This window comes from Eurosta solidaginis, chromosome 5 (assembly GCF_040869045.1).
Source record: "Eurosta solidaginis isolate ZX-2024a chromosome 5, ASM4086904v1, whole genome shotgun sequence".
Taxonomy (NCBI): Eukaryota; Metazoa; Arthropoda; class Insecta; order Diptera; family Tephritidae; genus Eurosta; species Eurosta solidaginis.
In genome coordinates, this window is record NC_090323.1 from 80,697,713 (window position 1) to 80,714,790 (window position 17,078).

At 36.6% G+C, this 17,078-nt stretch overlaps 2 protein-coding genes across 3 annotated transcripts in view; one reads left to right on the forward strand and one right to left on the reverse strand.

Annotated features, from left to right (window-relative positions):
* 7B2 (Secretogranin_V domain-containing protein 7B2) overlaps positions 1-17,078 on the reverse strand; it is a 240,206-nt gene that overhangs the window by 194,354 nt on the left and 28,774 nt on the right. The window lies entirely within an intron of this gene.
* Positions 4,354-17,078, forward strand: part of P5CS (Delta[1]-pyrroline-5-carboxylate synthase) — a 958,896-nt gene continuing 946,171 nt past the window's right edge. For both annotated transcript variants that reach the window (XM_067791361.1, XM_067791360.1), the window contains exon 1: positions 4,354-4,697. In XM_067791361.1, the coding sequence (XP_067647462.1) occupies positions 4,599-4,697 (99 nt within the window). In that variant the 5' untranslated portion in view covers positions 4,354-4,598. The remainder of the gene's footprint in view (positions 4,698-17,078) is intronic.

The window sequence follows — 17,078 nt, forward strand, 5'->3', positions numbered from 1 at the left end:
TTACATACGCACAATGAAGTAACTTAATAAAAAAAAAAACAGCCCTTATTTACCACTATCTGTTGACGAGAAATTTTTTTCGTTGTGCAGTTCTTAAAGCTTCAAATATGGGTGCGTTATCGGTAACCGTATCGGTAACCTTACAACAGTTGATTCGACCAACCTTATGGGAATCAATGCAATTGATTATTGGTGCCGCTAAAGCTGCAGACATTGGTGCTTTATCGGTAACCGTGTCGGTAACCTTATAACAGCCGATTCGACCAACCTTATGGGAATCAATGCAATCGATTATTGGTGCCGCTAATGTCGTAACCGTATCGTAGCCAACCAATTGGGTTTTGGTTTACCGTCGTAACCATAAACAGCTGACTACGTTAGGGATACGACTACAGCGATACGACAAACGGCACCAATGACTCCGCTTTAAGGTCGTAACCGTATCGCAGCCAACCAATTGGTTTTTGGTTTTCCGCCGTAACGACAAACATCTGATTACGTTAGGGTTACGGCTACAGCTATACGACAAACGGCACCAATGACTCCGCTTTAACACAACTATCCCGATTTTTCGATAATAGCTATTTTTTCCAATTTTCGAGAAAACTATTCCTTTTTGTATCCAATAAACTTTTTTACCCAGTCGGAAAGTAAAGCACACAGATGAGTAGTAATGGACGATATTTCACTATCGATGATTGCATCGCCGCTTTTACTATTTGTATTAGAATTCCATGCTGAAGGAAAATCGCAAATCGCTATTGGCGATATTCTGCCAGAGGTGATTCTCATTCAAAAGAATCGAATGAAGGAAAATCGCCAATCAATGATATATTTGGATTGCAATAGCTGAAGCTATTAGCGATGCAATCACCAATAGCGAAATTTCGTTCCATCACTAATAACAATCCCTTATACTATAGGCTGGAATTACCCATTTCAAATTTTTCATTCCAGTTCATTTTGCGGTTAGTGTTTGATATGTTTTTGAAAACTATATTTAAGGAAATCAAATATTGGTAAGTAAAAGTATATAATATATGTACATATAAAAAAAAAGTTGGGTTTGATTAATGATGACATGTAGAACAAAGTATGTTATGCGGCATACACGAAGATTGCCGAGCAAAGCTCGGTCGCCCAGGTACTGTATATTAAACAAGTGCCAATAAGTGAAAATGACACATTGGTTAAGCATTGAAATATTTCAGGCGCCATGAACATGAATTGTTTGCTATCAAATAGGACGTGCTTTTCTCCAACAGAGGGCCGGACCCTCGTGTAAGAACCGGAAGTGGAAGCGAATGATAATCCTGAAAGAAATATTTGCGCCATCAATTTTGTTTTTGAAAATAGATTATTACGCTAGGCATTCTTAATTATTCTGTAATGACAAAGGAGTGAAAGTTTCCCAAGTGGGCCACCCGAAACTTTTAAGATCTTCATTTTTGTTGCGAATACACTATTTGGAAAGACAGAAAAACACTTTTTCGGGCTTTAATACGTATATTCATGCGCCAAATGATGAATATTGAATATAATGTGACTCCTCTATGCTTGAAAATCATTCTAAGCAAATATACGTAAATACTCCTTTACGGTTACTTTCCTAAAGTGCGTACTTTCACGTGTGGGTTAAGAGTATATTATTCATTACTTTTATTTCCGATCGATTTAACAGATTTTTGCACATCCAGTATTTTTTTTGTCAAAAAAATCGATGCTGAACTCTTTTTTTTGCATTATTCTGCATAGACAATTTCTTATAAAACACATTTAAATATATGTATTAATATATACGAAAAAAATTACAAGCTTAAAGAACGACTCATTTTCTGTCGATGGCGATGGCCATTTGAATTTTTATAATCAAACAAACCTAGCGGAAGTTACAGATTTTTGATGTTAGCAACAATAAATTTTTTCCATCGAAATCGCTTGGCACATGAGTAAAGGGCGTCAAAGTCTGTCGAAATAACTATTCGCAACAGTAAAGGAGACCTAAGAATTTTCGGCTGGCCCACTTCGGTAACTTTTAGCCAATGGCTTAAACGACTAAGTTTAAAACATGTGTTGAATAGCTGATGCCCTTAAGCCCGAGGTGTTTTAGCATCGGCATAGCTATTTCGTCTGGGCCTATGGGGTTAATGGGCTATCCCCTTCCCCTGGGGGAATGTGTCCGTTATTTAAATTTTCTAAAATGTTCGCGATAATTTCAATAGAAAAATGTGTCTGTAATTTTTTATAAAAATATAATTCATTCTCTAATATAAAATATATTAACAAAGTTTAAAACTATACATTAAATTCTTCAAATTTAAACCCCAGGTATGTCGAGCGTACTACATGTAGTACACCTGTTATTTTCAAAATATTTCGTAAACAGTAATTTAAACTAAGTAACCAAACTGTCGCTGTGCTACTGTACAAAACAGGCATCATAGTTGGCTTTGAAAAAAAGTTTCTGTTGCAATTCCTTTATTGCCTATTTTTAAATCAAAAATGCGAGTTTTGTGGAATTGTCAAAAGTGTGAACATGTCGCGTAATCAGTAAGAAAAAAATATTTAAGCCCATTTTGTTTTCTTCTGTTTTTTGTATATTTTTATTAAAAATAGTTGTAGAAATTGAGGTACACCAGTAGTGGAAGTGTAAAACCCAATTAAATGTGATTTTTGTTGATTTATTTGCTGGCGTACTACATGTAGTACCTACGATCGGCACTAGAGTACAAAAAAATTAAAAAAAAAACAACAATTTTTTTTTTAGTTTTTAATAAAAAATAACAAGTACTCTAGAATAATAAAAACGATGTTTCCTATATAAACAAAAATTACTAGTTTTCCATTGTGTATGTGCCGAGCGTACTACATGTAGTACACCCTACAAAATCATTTGAAAAATATTTTTTTTAATTTGTCTTAATTTTTGGAATATTTTATGTTGAAAGAACGGTACTAAAAAAAATTGTGGAAATTGCTTCACCAGGAGGTCCGCCGGCATATCTGGGTTAATAGGGCATCAACACATATTATAAAATTATCAATCATCTGTGGCTCTCTTGCTCCAATTGATAAGGTATTCCAAAGTATACAAAACATGCTGATTACACACATATATATATATATATATATGTATGTAATTATGGAGTGTATACATATATACATATATGAGAATGAAAAATGTCTATACATGCGTACACATGTAATTCTTCTCCCATTTGTTTCTTTCTAAATCGTAGAACCATACAAAAACGAAAAATTTCCAAATTAAAATTACCTTCCAATGCAGATCTTTTCTTCTTACTGATGTTTATCGAAATTTCAAGATGGGTTATACAAAAATGCAACCAAACATTCATTATGTTGATTCAAAACCATCAGTAGTTTCAAATAAAGATCTAGGTTTATAGGACTATTTTTTATGATGGTGCTAAGCACCAGAATACCATTGCCACGAATCTGGTTATATAGACAACTTTAGTTAGTTATATCTTATAGTTATATAAGACAACTTTGGAACAGTTTTATTTTTTACCATTTGCAGATTCATATCAAAACGTTAAATTTGATTTTCTAGTGGCTAATGGGACATATTAGTTTAGAAAATAAGTAACCCGTTTTATGTAAGCGTTTTATGCACACTTGGTCCATTCTCGACTGGCGGCTTCCATGGTGTGGTGGTAGTGTGCTCGCTTAGCACACCCATGGTCTAGGTTCAGATCTCAGGAAAAACCACATCTAAATACTTTAGAAAAACTTGACATAAGCCGGGTCGCCACCCCGGCAATGGTTTGGCAGACACTCCAAGTAAATTTCTACCGTTAAAATTAATATGTAGGACGACTCTTTTGAGACCTATAATATAAGTACCTGTGTCCATTAGCATCGAGGTGTTTTTTTTTTTCTTTTTTCTTTTTCCATTCAATGAAAGTACCTTGACATCTCTAATTTTTGAATTTTTATAGTTACAATTTGTTAATATTATGCGCCCCATAAGCATTTATAATACTAAACGAATGAAATGGCATTTCCTCTGCTCTTTGAATGAGCATCTAATGTCATTATCTATTTTCTTATTTGTATTTTTATTTCATATTGTAATACTCTAGAAATTGTAAATATTTACGAGAAAATAAAGACTACACAATACAATACAATACAATACTTAAATTGGAGCGGTATGTATTTCAAACTGCTTAAACTACTTTTGATGTAAATGTTTCGTTTTGGTGTGGACCTCCACAATTGAAGTGCTATTGAGCTTGATAACAGCGTACTTGGTTTAATAATACAACAATATGATTAAGAAAATCATAATATAATCGCTTATATTACGTATAGAACACTTGGCCATGTAGTGGCCACAGAGCGGGCTGCCTTCACTGATTACCTCAATAAGACTCCGGCACAGGTTCAGTTAAATTCGATCTGTTGGCCTGCACGTGGTTTTTTGTTCGGGTTCTCTTTCAAGCAGTACATTTATTTATTGCTGCAATAATCGCTACAAGGTTTTTTGTGTGAAATTCAGACTGTCTTTACTATTATTCGCAAATATCACTATCCTCTTACTAGTAAAAACTAGTAATATTACTATAAAAATGATTTTAAATAAAATTTTGACATCACCAAATTTTTTGAAGCGCGGCTTTGAGACAAGTGTTTGGAGAATGGCGAGTGTACAAGGTCCTAGACAACCTGTAAGTAAAAGTTATATGTACAAGTTATGAAAATGAGTTTACAAACAAGTGTCCTGCGTGCGTATGGTATAACACAACCGAGTAACGGTTCCGACGATTTCTACGATGCTAAACACCGAACGGGTTGGTATACCAGTCGTAAGAGGCGACTTAAATCAACAGACCTGAGGGGTCGGACTAGTTTCAGGTATTAGTACCGGTGTCTGGCGGACTCAATACGGCAAAGGACTGCACATATCCGTAAAAACAACGACAACAATACGATGCTAATATAATATTGTGTGCCGACATCATGACACCATACGATTACGAACATAGTTAAACATACAAGTCACATGCGTCGTATAAAAGTGGAGCAACCAGCAAACGAAATTCCGAATATTTTTGACAGTTGCCAATTAATGAAAGATGCTTTTACAGATACATGACGGAATTTTACAAGGTGGCAGCACGGGACAGCTGATTTGATTTGATACATCAACTTCCGGCGCAGTACAATTTTGTAATTAGTCCATCGAATTTACAAAAACAAACTACATGGATTTTTTATTTCTGTTTGTAGGTATGTCACCATGCTGCCACCTTATATGGTTCCGCCATGCACAGATACTACACTCTAAAGCGAAAATCGTAAATTTACTACCAAAATGGTAGGCAACACTTTAACCACTATAAATGTGTAATGTTACACATCTTTATTTTTATAAATCTCTTGTTGAATTTTTCGCAAAAAATATATAATACTTTAGTTATTATATGCTTAAAATTCCAGTTGCTTATATTTGCAAAACTTTTAGTATAAATGTTTGACATAACATTTTAAATAGAGAATTTGTAAGTTATAGAAAAGTAAAGAATCAATTCGCAGGAAGGTAAGTCAACACTGAAGTAACTTTACATGTAATTCGGCAAGTTTAATTTTCGTAACACTCTAAGTTGAAACGATTCCAAAACAACTCAAACTTTTATGTTGTCGGATACATCAACATTAACAAGTAAGGAAGGTTAAGTTCGGGTGTAACCGAACATTACATACTCAGTTGAGAGCTGTGGGGACAAAGTAAGGGAAAATCACCATGTTGTAAAAAGAACCTAGGGTAACCCTGGAATGTGTTTGTATGACATGTGTATCAAATGGAAGGTATTAAAGAGTATTTTAAGAGGAAGTGGGTCATAGTTCTATAGATGGACGCCATTTAGGGATATCGCCATAAAGGTGGACCAGGCCTGACTCTAAAATTTGTTTGTACGATATGTGTTAATAATAATTTTAAAAGGGAGTGGGCATAATTTCTATAGGTGGACGGACGCCTTTTGGAGATATCGCCATAAAGGTGGACCAGGGGTGACTCTAGAATTTATTTTGTACGATATGGGTATCAAATGAAAGGTATTAATGAGTATTTTAAGAGGGCGTGGGTCTTATTCTATATGTGGACGCCTTTTCGAGATATCGCCATAAAGGTGGACCAGGGGTGACTCTAGAATTTGTTTGTACTATATGGGTATCAAATGAAAGGTGTTAATAAGTGTTTTAAAAGCGAGTGGGCTTTAGTTGTATGGGTGGACGCTTTTTCGGGATATCGCCATAAACGTGGACCAGGGGTGACTCTAGAATGCGTTTGTACAATATGGGTATCAAATGAAGGTGTTAATGAGTATTTTAAAAGGGAATGGGCCTTAGTTCTATATGTGGACGCCTTTTCGAGATATCGCCATAAACGTGGACCAGGGGTGACTCTAGAATGTGTTTGTACGATATGGGTATCAAATTAAAGGTATTAATGAGGGTTTTAAAAGGGAGTGGCCCTTAGTTGTATATGTGAAGGCGTTTTCGAGATATGGACCAAAATGTATACCAGGGTGATCCAGAACATCATCTGTCGGGTATCGCTAATTTATTTATATATGCAATACCATGCGACCACCGTGGTGTGATGGTAGCGTGCTCCGCCTACCACACCGGTTCACACCCCGGGCAAAGCAACATCAAAATTTTAGAAATAAGGTTTTTCAATTAGAAGAAAATTTTTCTAACGGGGTCGCCCCTCGGCAGTGTTTGGCAAGCGCTCCGGGTGTATTTCTGCCATGAAAAGCTCTCAGTGAAAACTCATCTGCCTTGCAGATGCCGTTCGGAGTCGGCATAAAACATGTAGGTCCCGTCCGGCCAATTTGTAGGGAAAAGCAAGAGGAGCACGACGCAAATTGGAAGAGAAGCTCGTCCATAGATCTCTTCGGAGGTTATCGCGCCTTACATTTATTTTTTTTTTATGAAATACCACGAACAGTATTCCTTCCAATATTCCAAGGGCTTTTGATTTCGCCCTGCAAAACTTTTTCATTTTCTTCTACTTAAAATGGTAGGTGTCACACCTATTTTACCAAGTTTTTTTCTAAAGTTATATTTTGCGTCAATAAACCAATCCAATTACCATGTTTCATCTCTTTTTTCATATTTGGTACAGAATTATGGCATTTTTTTCATTTTTCGTAATTTTCGATATCGGAAAAGTGGGCGTGGTCATAGTCGGATTTCGGCCATATTTTATACCATTTTATCTTCATATAAGTACGTGAACTACGTTTAGTTAAGATATATCGTTTTTTGCGCAAGTTATCATTTTAACGGCCGAGCGAAAGGACAGACGGTCGACTATGTATAAAAACTGGGCGTGGCTTCAACTGATTTCGCCCATTTTCACAGCAAACAGTTATCGCCATAGAATCTAAGCCTCTACCAAATTTCACAAGGATTGATACATTTTTGTTCGACTTATGGCATTAAAAGTATCCTAGACAAATTAAATGAAAAAGGGCGGAGCCACGCCCATTTTGAAATTTTCTTTTATTTTTGTATTTTGTTGCAACATATCATTACTGGAGTTGAATGTTGACATAATTTACTTATATACTGTAAAGATATTAACTTTTCTTTTAAAATTTGAATTTAAAAAAAATGTTTTTTAAAAAGTGGGCGTGGTCGTTCTCTCTAATTTTTATTAAGCAGACACATAGTAATAAGAGTAACGTTCCTGCCAAATTTCATCATGATATCTTCAACGACTGCCAAATTACAGCTTGCAAAACTTCTAAATTACCTTCTTTTAAAAGTGGGGGTGCCCCGCCCATTGTCCAAAATTTTACTAGTTTTCTATTCTGCGTCATAAGTTCAACTCACCTACCAAGTTTCATCGCTTAATCCGTATTTGGTAAGGAATTATCGCACTTTTTCGATTTTTCGAAATATTCGATATCGAAAAAGTGGGCGTCGTTATTGTCCGATATCTTTCATTTTAAATAGCAATCTGAGATGAGTGCCCAGGAACCTACATACCAAATTTCATCAAGATACCTCAAAATTTTCTCAAGTTATCGTGTTAACGGACAGACGGACGGACGGACGGACATGGCTCAATCGAATTTTTTTTCGATACTGATGATTTTGATATATGGAAGTCTATATCTATCTCGATTCCTTTATACCTGTACAACCAACCGTTATCCAATCAAAGTTAATATACTCTGTGAGCTCTGCTCAACTGAGTATAAAAAAGGATGTTTTTTATTAAGTAATTAGATACAATCGCGTGAGTGAAAAATCCTGTTCGTTCAAACAAAACTTTTGCAAAAAGAGGCGCAATTTGCATTTCGCTTTGAGGAGAAGTTGCAAAATTGTATCCGATAAATAGGTGTCCCGGTATCTCATAATTTTTTGCACAGTAAATTCAAAAAAGGGTTTTTCGTTTTGTATTGATAACTGCAAACTAGTTTCTTGTTGCTTTCCCATTTTGTGTGTTTTTTCGATTTGGTGGTTTTCTTATTTTGGTGTTTTTTTTTAACAAGTGGCACCATCGTCATAAGTACAAAGCAGAGAGTGCAGTGAGCGTAAAATTCTCTTTGAAATTTGCTCATGTATTGACTATTGATCGCTGTTAAAATGACCTGTGTGATCAGTTGTGTTAAAAAAATCAGTTAGATTGACTAGGAATCTGTCAATTTTACAGAATTTTGTTAACTTAAGAGCGACAATTTCTCTGCTGTTTAAATGATTAAACTAATTTGTTCGCTTGACAAAGAACTCGGTCGAATTAACCACATTCGATCAATTTCAACGATTCTAGGTTAAGTCAAGAACAGCAGAACAGATTAGTTGATTTTACAAGCACCATTTCTTTCAGGTAAAGGACCTAATTTTTTATAGCGAAAAAGTCGCAAGAAGCCATCGAACAATTGAATTTGTGGTACACAGTGGTGACACTTTCAACCACAGCAGAATGATTTTTTGAAAAAATGGACTGCATAGACATTGTAGCTTGAAAAATTTTTATTGCATTTTGGAAACAAACATTCAAAATTGGAACTGTTGTTGTTGTTGTTGTAGCAGTGATTCGCTCCACCTAAGAGCTGCGACCGATCACAATTTTCATCAATATCCTATAACGGGAGTCCAAGAAAACTTGCTGTTTCAACAGGGGTGGACCATAATGAGAGGGGTGTTAGAGGCGTTGGTTCCACATTACAATTAAAGAGATGGTTGGTGTCATGTGGGGATACATTGCAAGCGGGGCATACATTTTGTATGTCGGGTTGATTCTGGATATGTAAGAGTTTAACCTGTTACCGTATCCAGAACGAAGTTGAGCCAGAGTGACTCGCGTTTCCCTGGGTAGTATGCGTTCCTCTTCCGCAAGTTTTCGGTACTGTTCCCCGATTACTGGATTCACCGGGCAATTCCCGGCATAAAGGTCCGACGCCTGTTTGTGGAGTTTACCAAGGACCTGCTTGTGTTTTTTTGCTTCATACGGCTGAGTTCTCAGGTGCCGTATTTCCTAAAAATGCTTACGGAGATGACTCCTTAAGTCCCTAGGCGGTGCTGGCTTATCAATCAGATGTCTGTTGGGATGCCCAGGTTTCTGGGTATTCAACAGGAACTGTTTGGTTAGCATCTCATTTCTCTCCCTGATGGGGAGTATTCTCGCCTCATTATGAATATGGTGTTCTGGGGACATAAGAAGGCAACCGCGGTTCTGAGGGCAGTATTTGCAGGCCTGTAGCGTCTTCCAGTGAGTAGTCTTTAGGCTTGGTGACCATATCGGGGACGCGTAGCATGCAGTCGGCTGGCCAATTGGTTTGTAGGTTGTAATGAACGTTTCTTTGTCTTTTCCCCAAGTACTGCCAGCAAGGGATTTGAGGATTTTATTACGGCTCTGGATTTTCGGTACAATTGCGGCTGTATCCTCACCAAAATGTAGATCCTGATCAAACGTCACACCCAAGATTTTGGGGTGTAGGACAGTCGGTAGCGTAGTGCCATCGACGTGGATGTTCAAAATTGTCTACATTTGGGACGTCCATGTTGTAAATAAGGTCGCAGAGGATTTAGTCGGTGGTAATGCCAGGTTTCGCGAGGCGGAAATAGCGGGAGAGATTATGGAGGTAGCCGTTTATTCTGTTGCAAAGCTCATCGATCTGTGAGCCTGTGGCCATTATTGTGCAGTCATCAGCGTAGGAAACGATAGTAACTCCTTCTGGTGGCGAAGGTAGCTTAGATATGTAGAAATTAAACAAAAGTAGGGATAGGACACCACCCTGTGGCCCCCCTTGTTTAATTCTTCTTGGTTTTGATGTTTCGTTTCTAAATTGCACCGATGCCTGCCGTCCACCAAGATAATTTGCGGTCCACCTTTTAAGACATGGGGGAAGGGTAGACCCTTCCAGGTCTTGCAGTAGCGTGCCATGGTTGACCGTATCAAATGCTTTTGTTAGGCCTAGCGCAACGAGTACTGTTCTATGGTGGGGGTTTTGATTTATCTGGGTGCTAATGGCATTTAGCGCGGTGGTGGTGATATGCAGTTTTCTGTAGCCATGCCGATGACAGGCTAGCTGCAAATTTGCTTGGAAGTAGGGGATCAAAATGGCTTCAAGCGTCTTGGCTATTGGCGATAAGAGAGATATCGGGCGATATAACTCTCCTATGTTAGCTGGTTTCCCAGGCTTTAGTAGCGGGACCACCTTGCCCATTTTCCATTTTTCGGGGATGACAAAGGTGGGCAGAGACAGGTTGAACACATGCGCTAAATATTTGGAACCCTCTTTTCCTAGGCTTTTAAGCATCGACTTGGCTATGCCGTCCGGGCCCGCTGCTTTGGATGGTTTAGCATGGCCGATGTCATCCTCAACCTCTTTGGTGGTGATGGTAATTGGTGACGCGCTGAATTTATGTTTATGTGCGTGTCTGTTGGCCCTCCGTCTATCTTTGTCAACCGTAGAATGTATTATATATTGTCGGCAGAAAGCACTCGCGCATTTTTTCGCATCCGACAGCACTTTACCGCCAAAGGCGATGGAAACTTTGTCATTGTGCCTAGACGGATTCGATAGGGACTTTACGGTGGACGTTTACCTACACCGGCAGCAAGGTTACAACCGCTTAGGTGCTCCTCCCATTTCGCCCGCTTGTGTTCATCCACAAGCAATCTGATGCTTTGGTTTATATGCCTTATTTGGGGGTCGCCCGAATCGAGCTGTCTTATAAGGTCACGTTCTCTCGCTAAATTTGCGGCCTCCGCCGGAAAGTGGGGCCGAATTTCGGGAATTCTACTGGCGAGAATGAAGCGAGCTGATGCGGATTCAATGACCTTGTGGAAAGCATGCTCCCCTTGACGGGCATCAGTCGGGATAGAAGCGGTTGTCTGTAAAGGATATGTATTCGTCCCACTTTTTTTTTAGGTTTATGAAAGTGCGTTTTTCTGTGACGATGAAGTTTACGAGTTCTGCGCTCACGATTGATCACAAATTGGAACTCAGTTCCTGTGCGCATATAAATGTAAATGATATAAATATAAATATAAATCTAAATAAAATGAAACATTTTTCATTTTAAATGAAACTTTTTTCATTTCAAATGAATCTTTTTTCAAGTCAAATGAAACCATTCTACTAAGGTAATTGTGAGTATATTTATATCGTACTTTATAACGCTAAGTATTTATCAAATTTTTCTTTAAGACAACTATTTCTAATTAGCCACATTTAGGGCAAAATTTTTGCTTAAATTTTCTTTGTGAATTTAAGCTGCAGTTAAGGTCGGCTTAGTTTAGCCTTGCCTTTTGATCGTTTCAATTTTTAATAGATAAAGTAGCAGGGTTATACGCTAGGCAACTTATATACTACAGTTTAACCACCTACTTAAAATAAGCACCTATATTTTTTACTTGTATCTACTCCTCTTATATATAAAGCACATTCTTCTACATATACTTCGTTAATAACGTAGGAATAAACCAACGTAGAGAACAAATAGAAGGAACCAAAGAGCATGATGTGAGTGTATTTCCTATTCACTGTCTGATACCAACTAACACATAGGTTGAATCCTCTGTATTATGCTTTTCTCTTTGACCAACGTCTTACCAAACAACATAGAGCGATAGCAAGGTATTGAGAGAAACATTACTTTTATCAACTATATAGTAGATCATCTGAACTGTGGAGAGATTTTTTTTAACTATGCTGAAAAACATAACGGTAAAAAGTGAAAGTGAGTTTTATTTGAAATGAAAAAAGATTCATTTAAAATGAAAAAAGTTTCATTTAAAATGAAAAAAGGTTCATTTGAAATGAAAAAAGTTTCATTTGACTTGAATAAAGTTTCATTTGACCTGAAAATGCTATATTTGTAAAACTTATTACTTATTTATATTTACATATATTTTAAAGCTTATAACCTATTTATATTTACATATATTTTATAGCTTATTCACCTATTTATAATTATATTTTAAAGCTTATTCACTTTTTTTCCACCACGAGACGACACGATTTCACAGAAAATGAAAATTTACAGTTACTTGAAGCAAAATACAATAATATGTGACTAAAATGTACACATTGTTGTGTGAAATTACAAAGCATGTATACTTTTGCACACTTCTTGCGTAAAACTTCATAATTTTCGGTTGTAAATCAAAATATTACACGTTTTTTATAGTAATATCATCCATTTTTTTATTTTCAACATGAATACGTACAAAAAATGGGCATTTTTACACCAAAAAATTATTTCAACAGGAATTTACCTCCATTTTAATCTTAATTTCATACATAAGCTTTAGAGTGTAGGAAGTACTACTACCAACAATAGAATATACATATGATTTCAATGCGCAACGTTTTTTAAAGCAGCTGATTGTGCAACATTGGTGCCTGATACCAAGACCGAATGGCGTGGCAGACATTCTCTAAACAAAATTTTACCCCGAATTGAGCTAATAGTTTTCGCAAGGTCTTCTAAATCTGAACTCCAAATCTTATTTTTCAGTTCTCATATAAATGTACGAACATTTCGTTTTCCTTCTGCATTCAAAGAGTAATTTCGCCACGAAAACTACCTTTTATTAAAAATCTGCATATACCATTTAAAAGTACAATCATTTCCCTTGCAAAAGTCTTCAATTTTTACGTTTTTGTACTCTACCTCTTTGATCTCTGCAAAACAAAACCAATATGTGTTGCACACTTTCAGTCACATTTTCTTATACTGAATTTGGAGTTATGAAGTGGATTTAGTAGTCGATATATGTAATTAATCTTACAAATAAAATTCTCGTGTTACAGTTTTTGTTGTTGAATACCTTCCTACCCTAAATAGTAGGGGTAGTCCACACCTTAATTTAAATTTTAATTTTTTTTTTTATTATTTAAGAACTCAGGAGCTTAACACCGTCTTATAATAATTGAATATTCAATTATTAAAGCCGGTGTTAAGTTCATGAATTCTTAAATAATACGTATAAATTGAACACACCATGAAAACAAACAAACATAAATTTATTTTTTTATTCTTGTTTTTTACGTTTTGTGTATATAGAAAATCAATGCTTTATCTTTGTATATATTAGCATAGTTTACAGATATGAAGAGATTGAGTCGGGACTTGGACTTGGACTGGGACTGGGAATAAGGGATGGAGAAAAATAAGAAGAGCTAGAGAGAACAAAACAGATGGAAAGAGATAGAATTAGACGAAGATAGAGAGATAGATGGATTGAGCAAGGGAAGGACTAAGAGAGGGACCCAGAGAGAAAATGCGTGATGGAAAGATAGGGAGAAAGGGAGAAGTGAAGAAAAGGACAAACTAAAAGCCTTTGCAAAGTTGATATATCAATATAAAATAGCTTATCGAACCAACCTCATGGAAATCAATGTAGTTAGTCAATAGTGACACACCATAACGCCCTAATAATAACCATACTAAATCAACCATTTGATTTGCGCGACCTCCATATCCTATAAATATTTCATTTAGTGAATTCACTAATTTTTTTTGATATTTGATTTTTTGTTTTGGATACCTTTTTACCATGTTACTTATGATATGTGGAATTTGTTCCCAATTTTTGCATTTTCTTCTTTTTTATGAAATTGTCACATATTTTAGGTGAAGGCACCAATAACTGATGCCAATTGATATGAATAACTAACAAGTAAGGAAGGTTAAGTTCGGGTGTAACCGAACATTACATACTCAGTTGAGAGATATGGTGACAACATAAGGGAAAATAACCATGTAGGAAAATGAACCGAGGGAAACCCTGGAATGTGTTTGTATGACATGCGTATCAAATGAAAAGCATTAAAGAGTATTTTATGAGGGAGTGGCCATAGTTCTATAGGTGGACGCCATTTAGGGATATAGCCATAAAGGTGGATCAGGGTTGACTCTAGAATGCGTTTGTACGATATGGGTATCAAATGAAAGGTGTTAATGAGTATTTTAAAAGGGAGTTAGTTCCATAGGTGGACGCCGTTTCGAGATATCGCCATAAAGGTGGACCAGTAGTGACCCTAGAATTTGTTTGTACAATATGGGTATCAAAAGAAATGTGTTAACGAGTATTTTAAAAGGGAGTAATCCTTAGTTCCATAGGTGGACGCCGCTTCGAGATATCACCATAAAGGTGGACCAGGGGTGACTCTAGAATGTGTTTGTACGATATGGGTATCAAATTAAAGGTATTAATGAGGGTTTTAAAAGGGAGTGGTGGTTGTTGTATAGGTGGTCGCCTTTTCGAGATATCGCCATAAAGGTGGACCAAGGGTGACTCTAGAGTGCGTTTGTACGATATGGGTATCAAATGAAAGGTGTAAATGAGTATTTTAAAAGGGAGTAATCCTTAGTTCCATAGGTGGACGCCGTTTCGAGATATCGCCATAAAGGTGGACCAGGGGTTACCCTAGAATTTGTTTGTACAATATGGGTATCAAAAGAAAGGTGTTAATGAGTATTTTAAAAGGGAGTAATCCTTAGTTCCATAGGTGGTCGCCTTTTCGAGATATCGCCATAAAGGTGGACCAGGGGTGACTCTAGAGTGCGTTTGTACGATATGGGTATCAAATGAAAGGTGTTAATGAGTATTTTAAAAGGGAGTAATCCTTAGTTCCATAGGTGGACGCCGTTTCGAGATATCGCCATAAAGGTGGACCAGGGGTTACCCTAGAATTTGTTTGTACAATATGGGTATAAAAAGAAAGGTGTTAATGAGTATTTTAAAAGGGAGTAATCCTTAGTTCCATAGGTGGTCGCCTTTTCGAGATATCGCCATAAAGGTGGACCAAGGGTGACTCTAGAGTGCGTTTGTACGATATGGGTATCAAATGAAAGGTGTAAATGAGTATTTTAAAAGGGAGTAATCCTTAGTTCCATAGGTGGACGCCGTTTCGAGATATCGCCATAAAGGTGGACCAGGGGTTACCCTAGAATTTGTTTGTACAATATGGGTATCAAAAGAAAGGTGTTAATGAGTATTTTAAAAGGGAGTAATCCTTAGTTCCATAGGTGGTCGCCTTTTCGAGATATCGCCATAAAGGTGGACCAGGGGTGACTCTAGAGTGCGTTTGTACGATATGGGTATCAAATGAAAGGTGTTAATGAGTATTTTTAAAAGGGAGTGGGCCTTCGTTCTATAGGTGTTCGCCTTTTCGAGATATCGCCATAAAGGTGGACCAGGGGTGACTTTAGAATATGTTTGTACGATATGGGTATCAAATGAAAGGTGTTAATGAGTATTTTAAAAGGGCGTGGGGCTTAGTTCTATAGGTGGACGCCTTTTCGAGATATCGTCATAAAGGTGGACAGGGGTGACTCTAGAATGAGTTTGTACGATATGGGTATCAAATTAAAGGCATTAATGAGAGTTTTAAAAGGGAGTGGTGGTAGTTGTATATGTGAAGGCGTTTTCCAGATATCGACCATGTGGACCAGGGTGACCCAGAACATTATCTGTTGGATACCGCTAATTTATTTATATATGTAATACCTGCCAAGATTTTAAGGGTTTTTTATTTCGCCCTGCAGAACTTTTTCATTTTCTTACATAATATGATAGGTGTCACAACCACTTTATAAAGTTTTTTCTAAAGTTATATTTCGCGTCAATAAAACAATCCAATTACCTTACCATGTTTCATCCCTTTTTTCGTATTTGGTATAGAATTATGGCATTTTTTTCATTTTTCGTAATTTTCGATATCGAAAAAGTGGGCGTGGTCATAGTCGGATTTCGTTCATTTTTCATACCAAGATAAAGTGAGTTCAAGTAAGCACGTGAACTAAGTTCATTAAAGATATGTCGATTTTTGCTCAAGTTATCGTGTTAACGGCCATGCGGAAGGACAGACGGACGACTGTGTATAAAAACTGGGCTAGACATCAACCGATTCCGCCCATTTTCACAGAAAACATTCAACGTCATAAAATCTACGCCCATACCAAATTTCAAAAGGATTGGTTAATTTTTGTTCGACTTATGGCGTTAAAAGTATCCTAGACAAATTAAATAAAAAAGGGCGGAGCCACGCCCATTTTGAAATTTTCTTTTATTTTTGTATTTTGTTGCACCACATCATTACTGGAGTTGAATGTTGACATAATTTACTTATATACTGTAAAGATATAAAATTTTTTGTTAAAATTTTACTTTAAAAAAATTTTTTTTTTTAAAGTGGGCGTGGTCCTTCTCCGATTTTGCTAGTTTTTATTAAGCGTACATATAGTAATAGGAGTAACGTTCCTGCCAAATTTCATCATGATATCTTCAACGACTGCCAAATTACAGCTTGCAAAACTTCTAAATTACCTTCTTTAAAAGTGGGCGGCGCCACGCCCATTGTCCAAAATTTTACTAATTTTCTATTCTGCGTTATAAGTTCAACTCATATACCGAGTTTCGTCGCTTTATCTGTCTTTTGTAATGAATTATCGCACTTTTTCGGTTTTTCGAAATTTTCGATATCGAAAAAGTGGGCGTGGTTATAGTCCGATATAGTTCATTTTAAATAGCGATCTGAGATGAGTGCTCAGGAACCTACATACCAAATTTC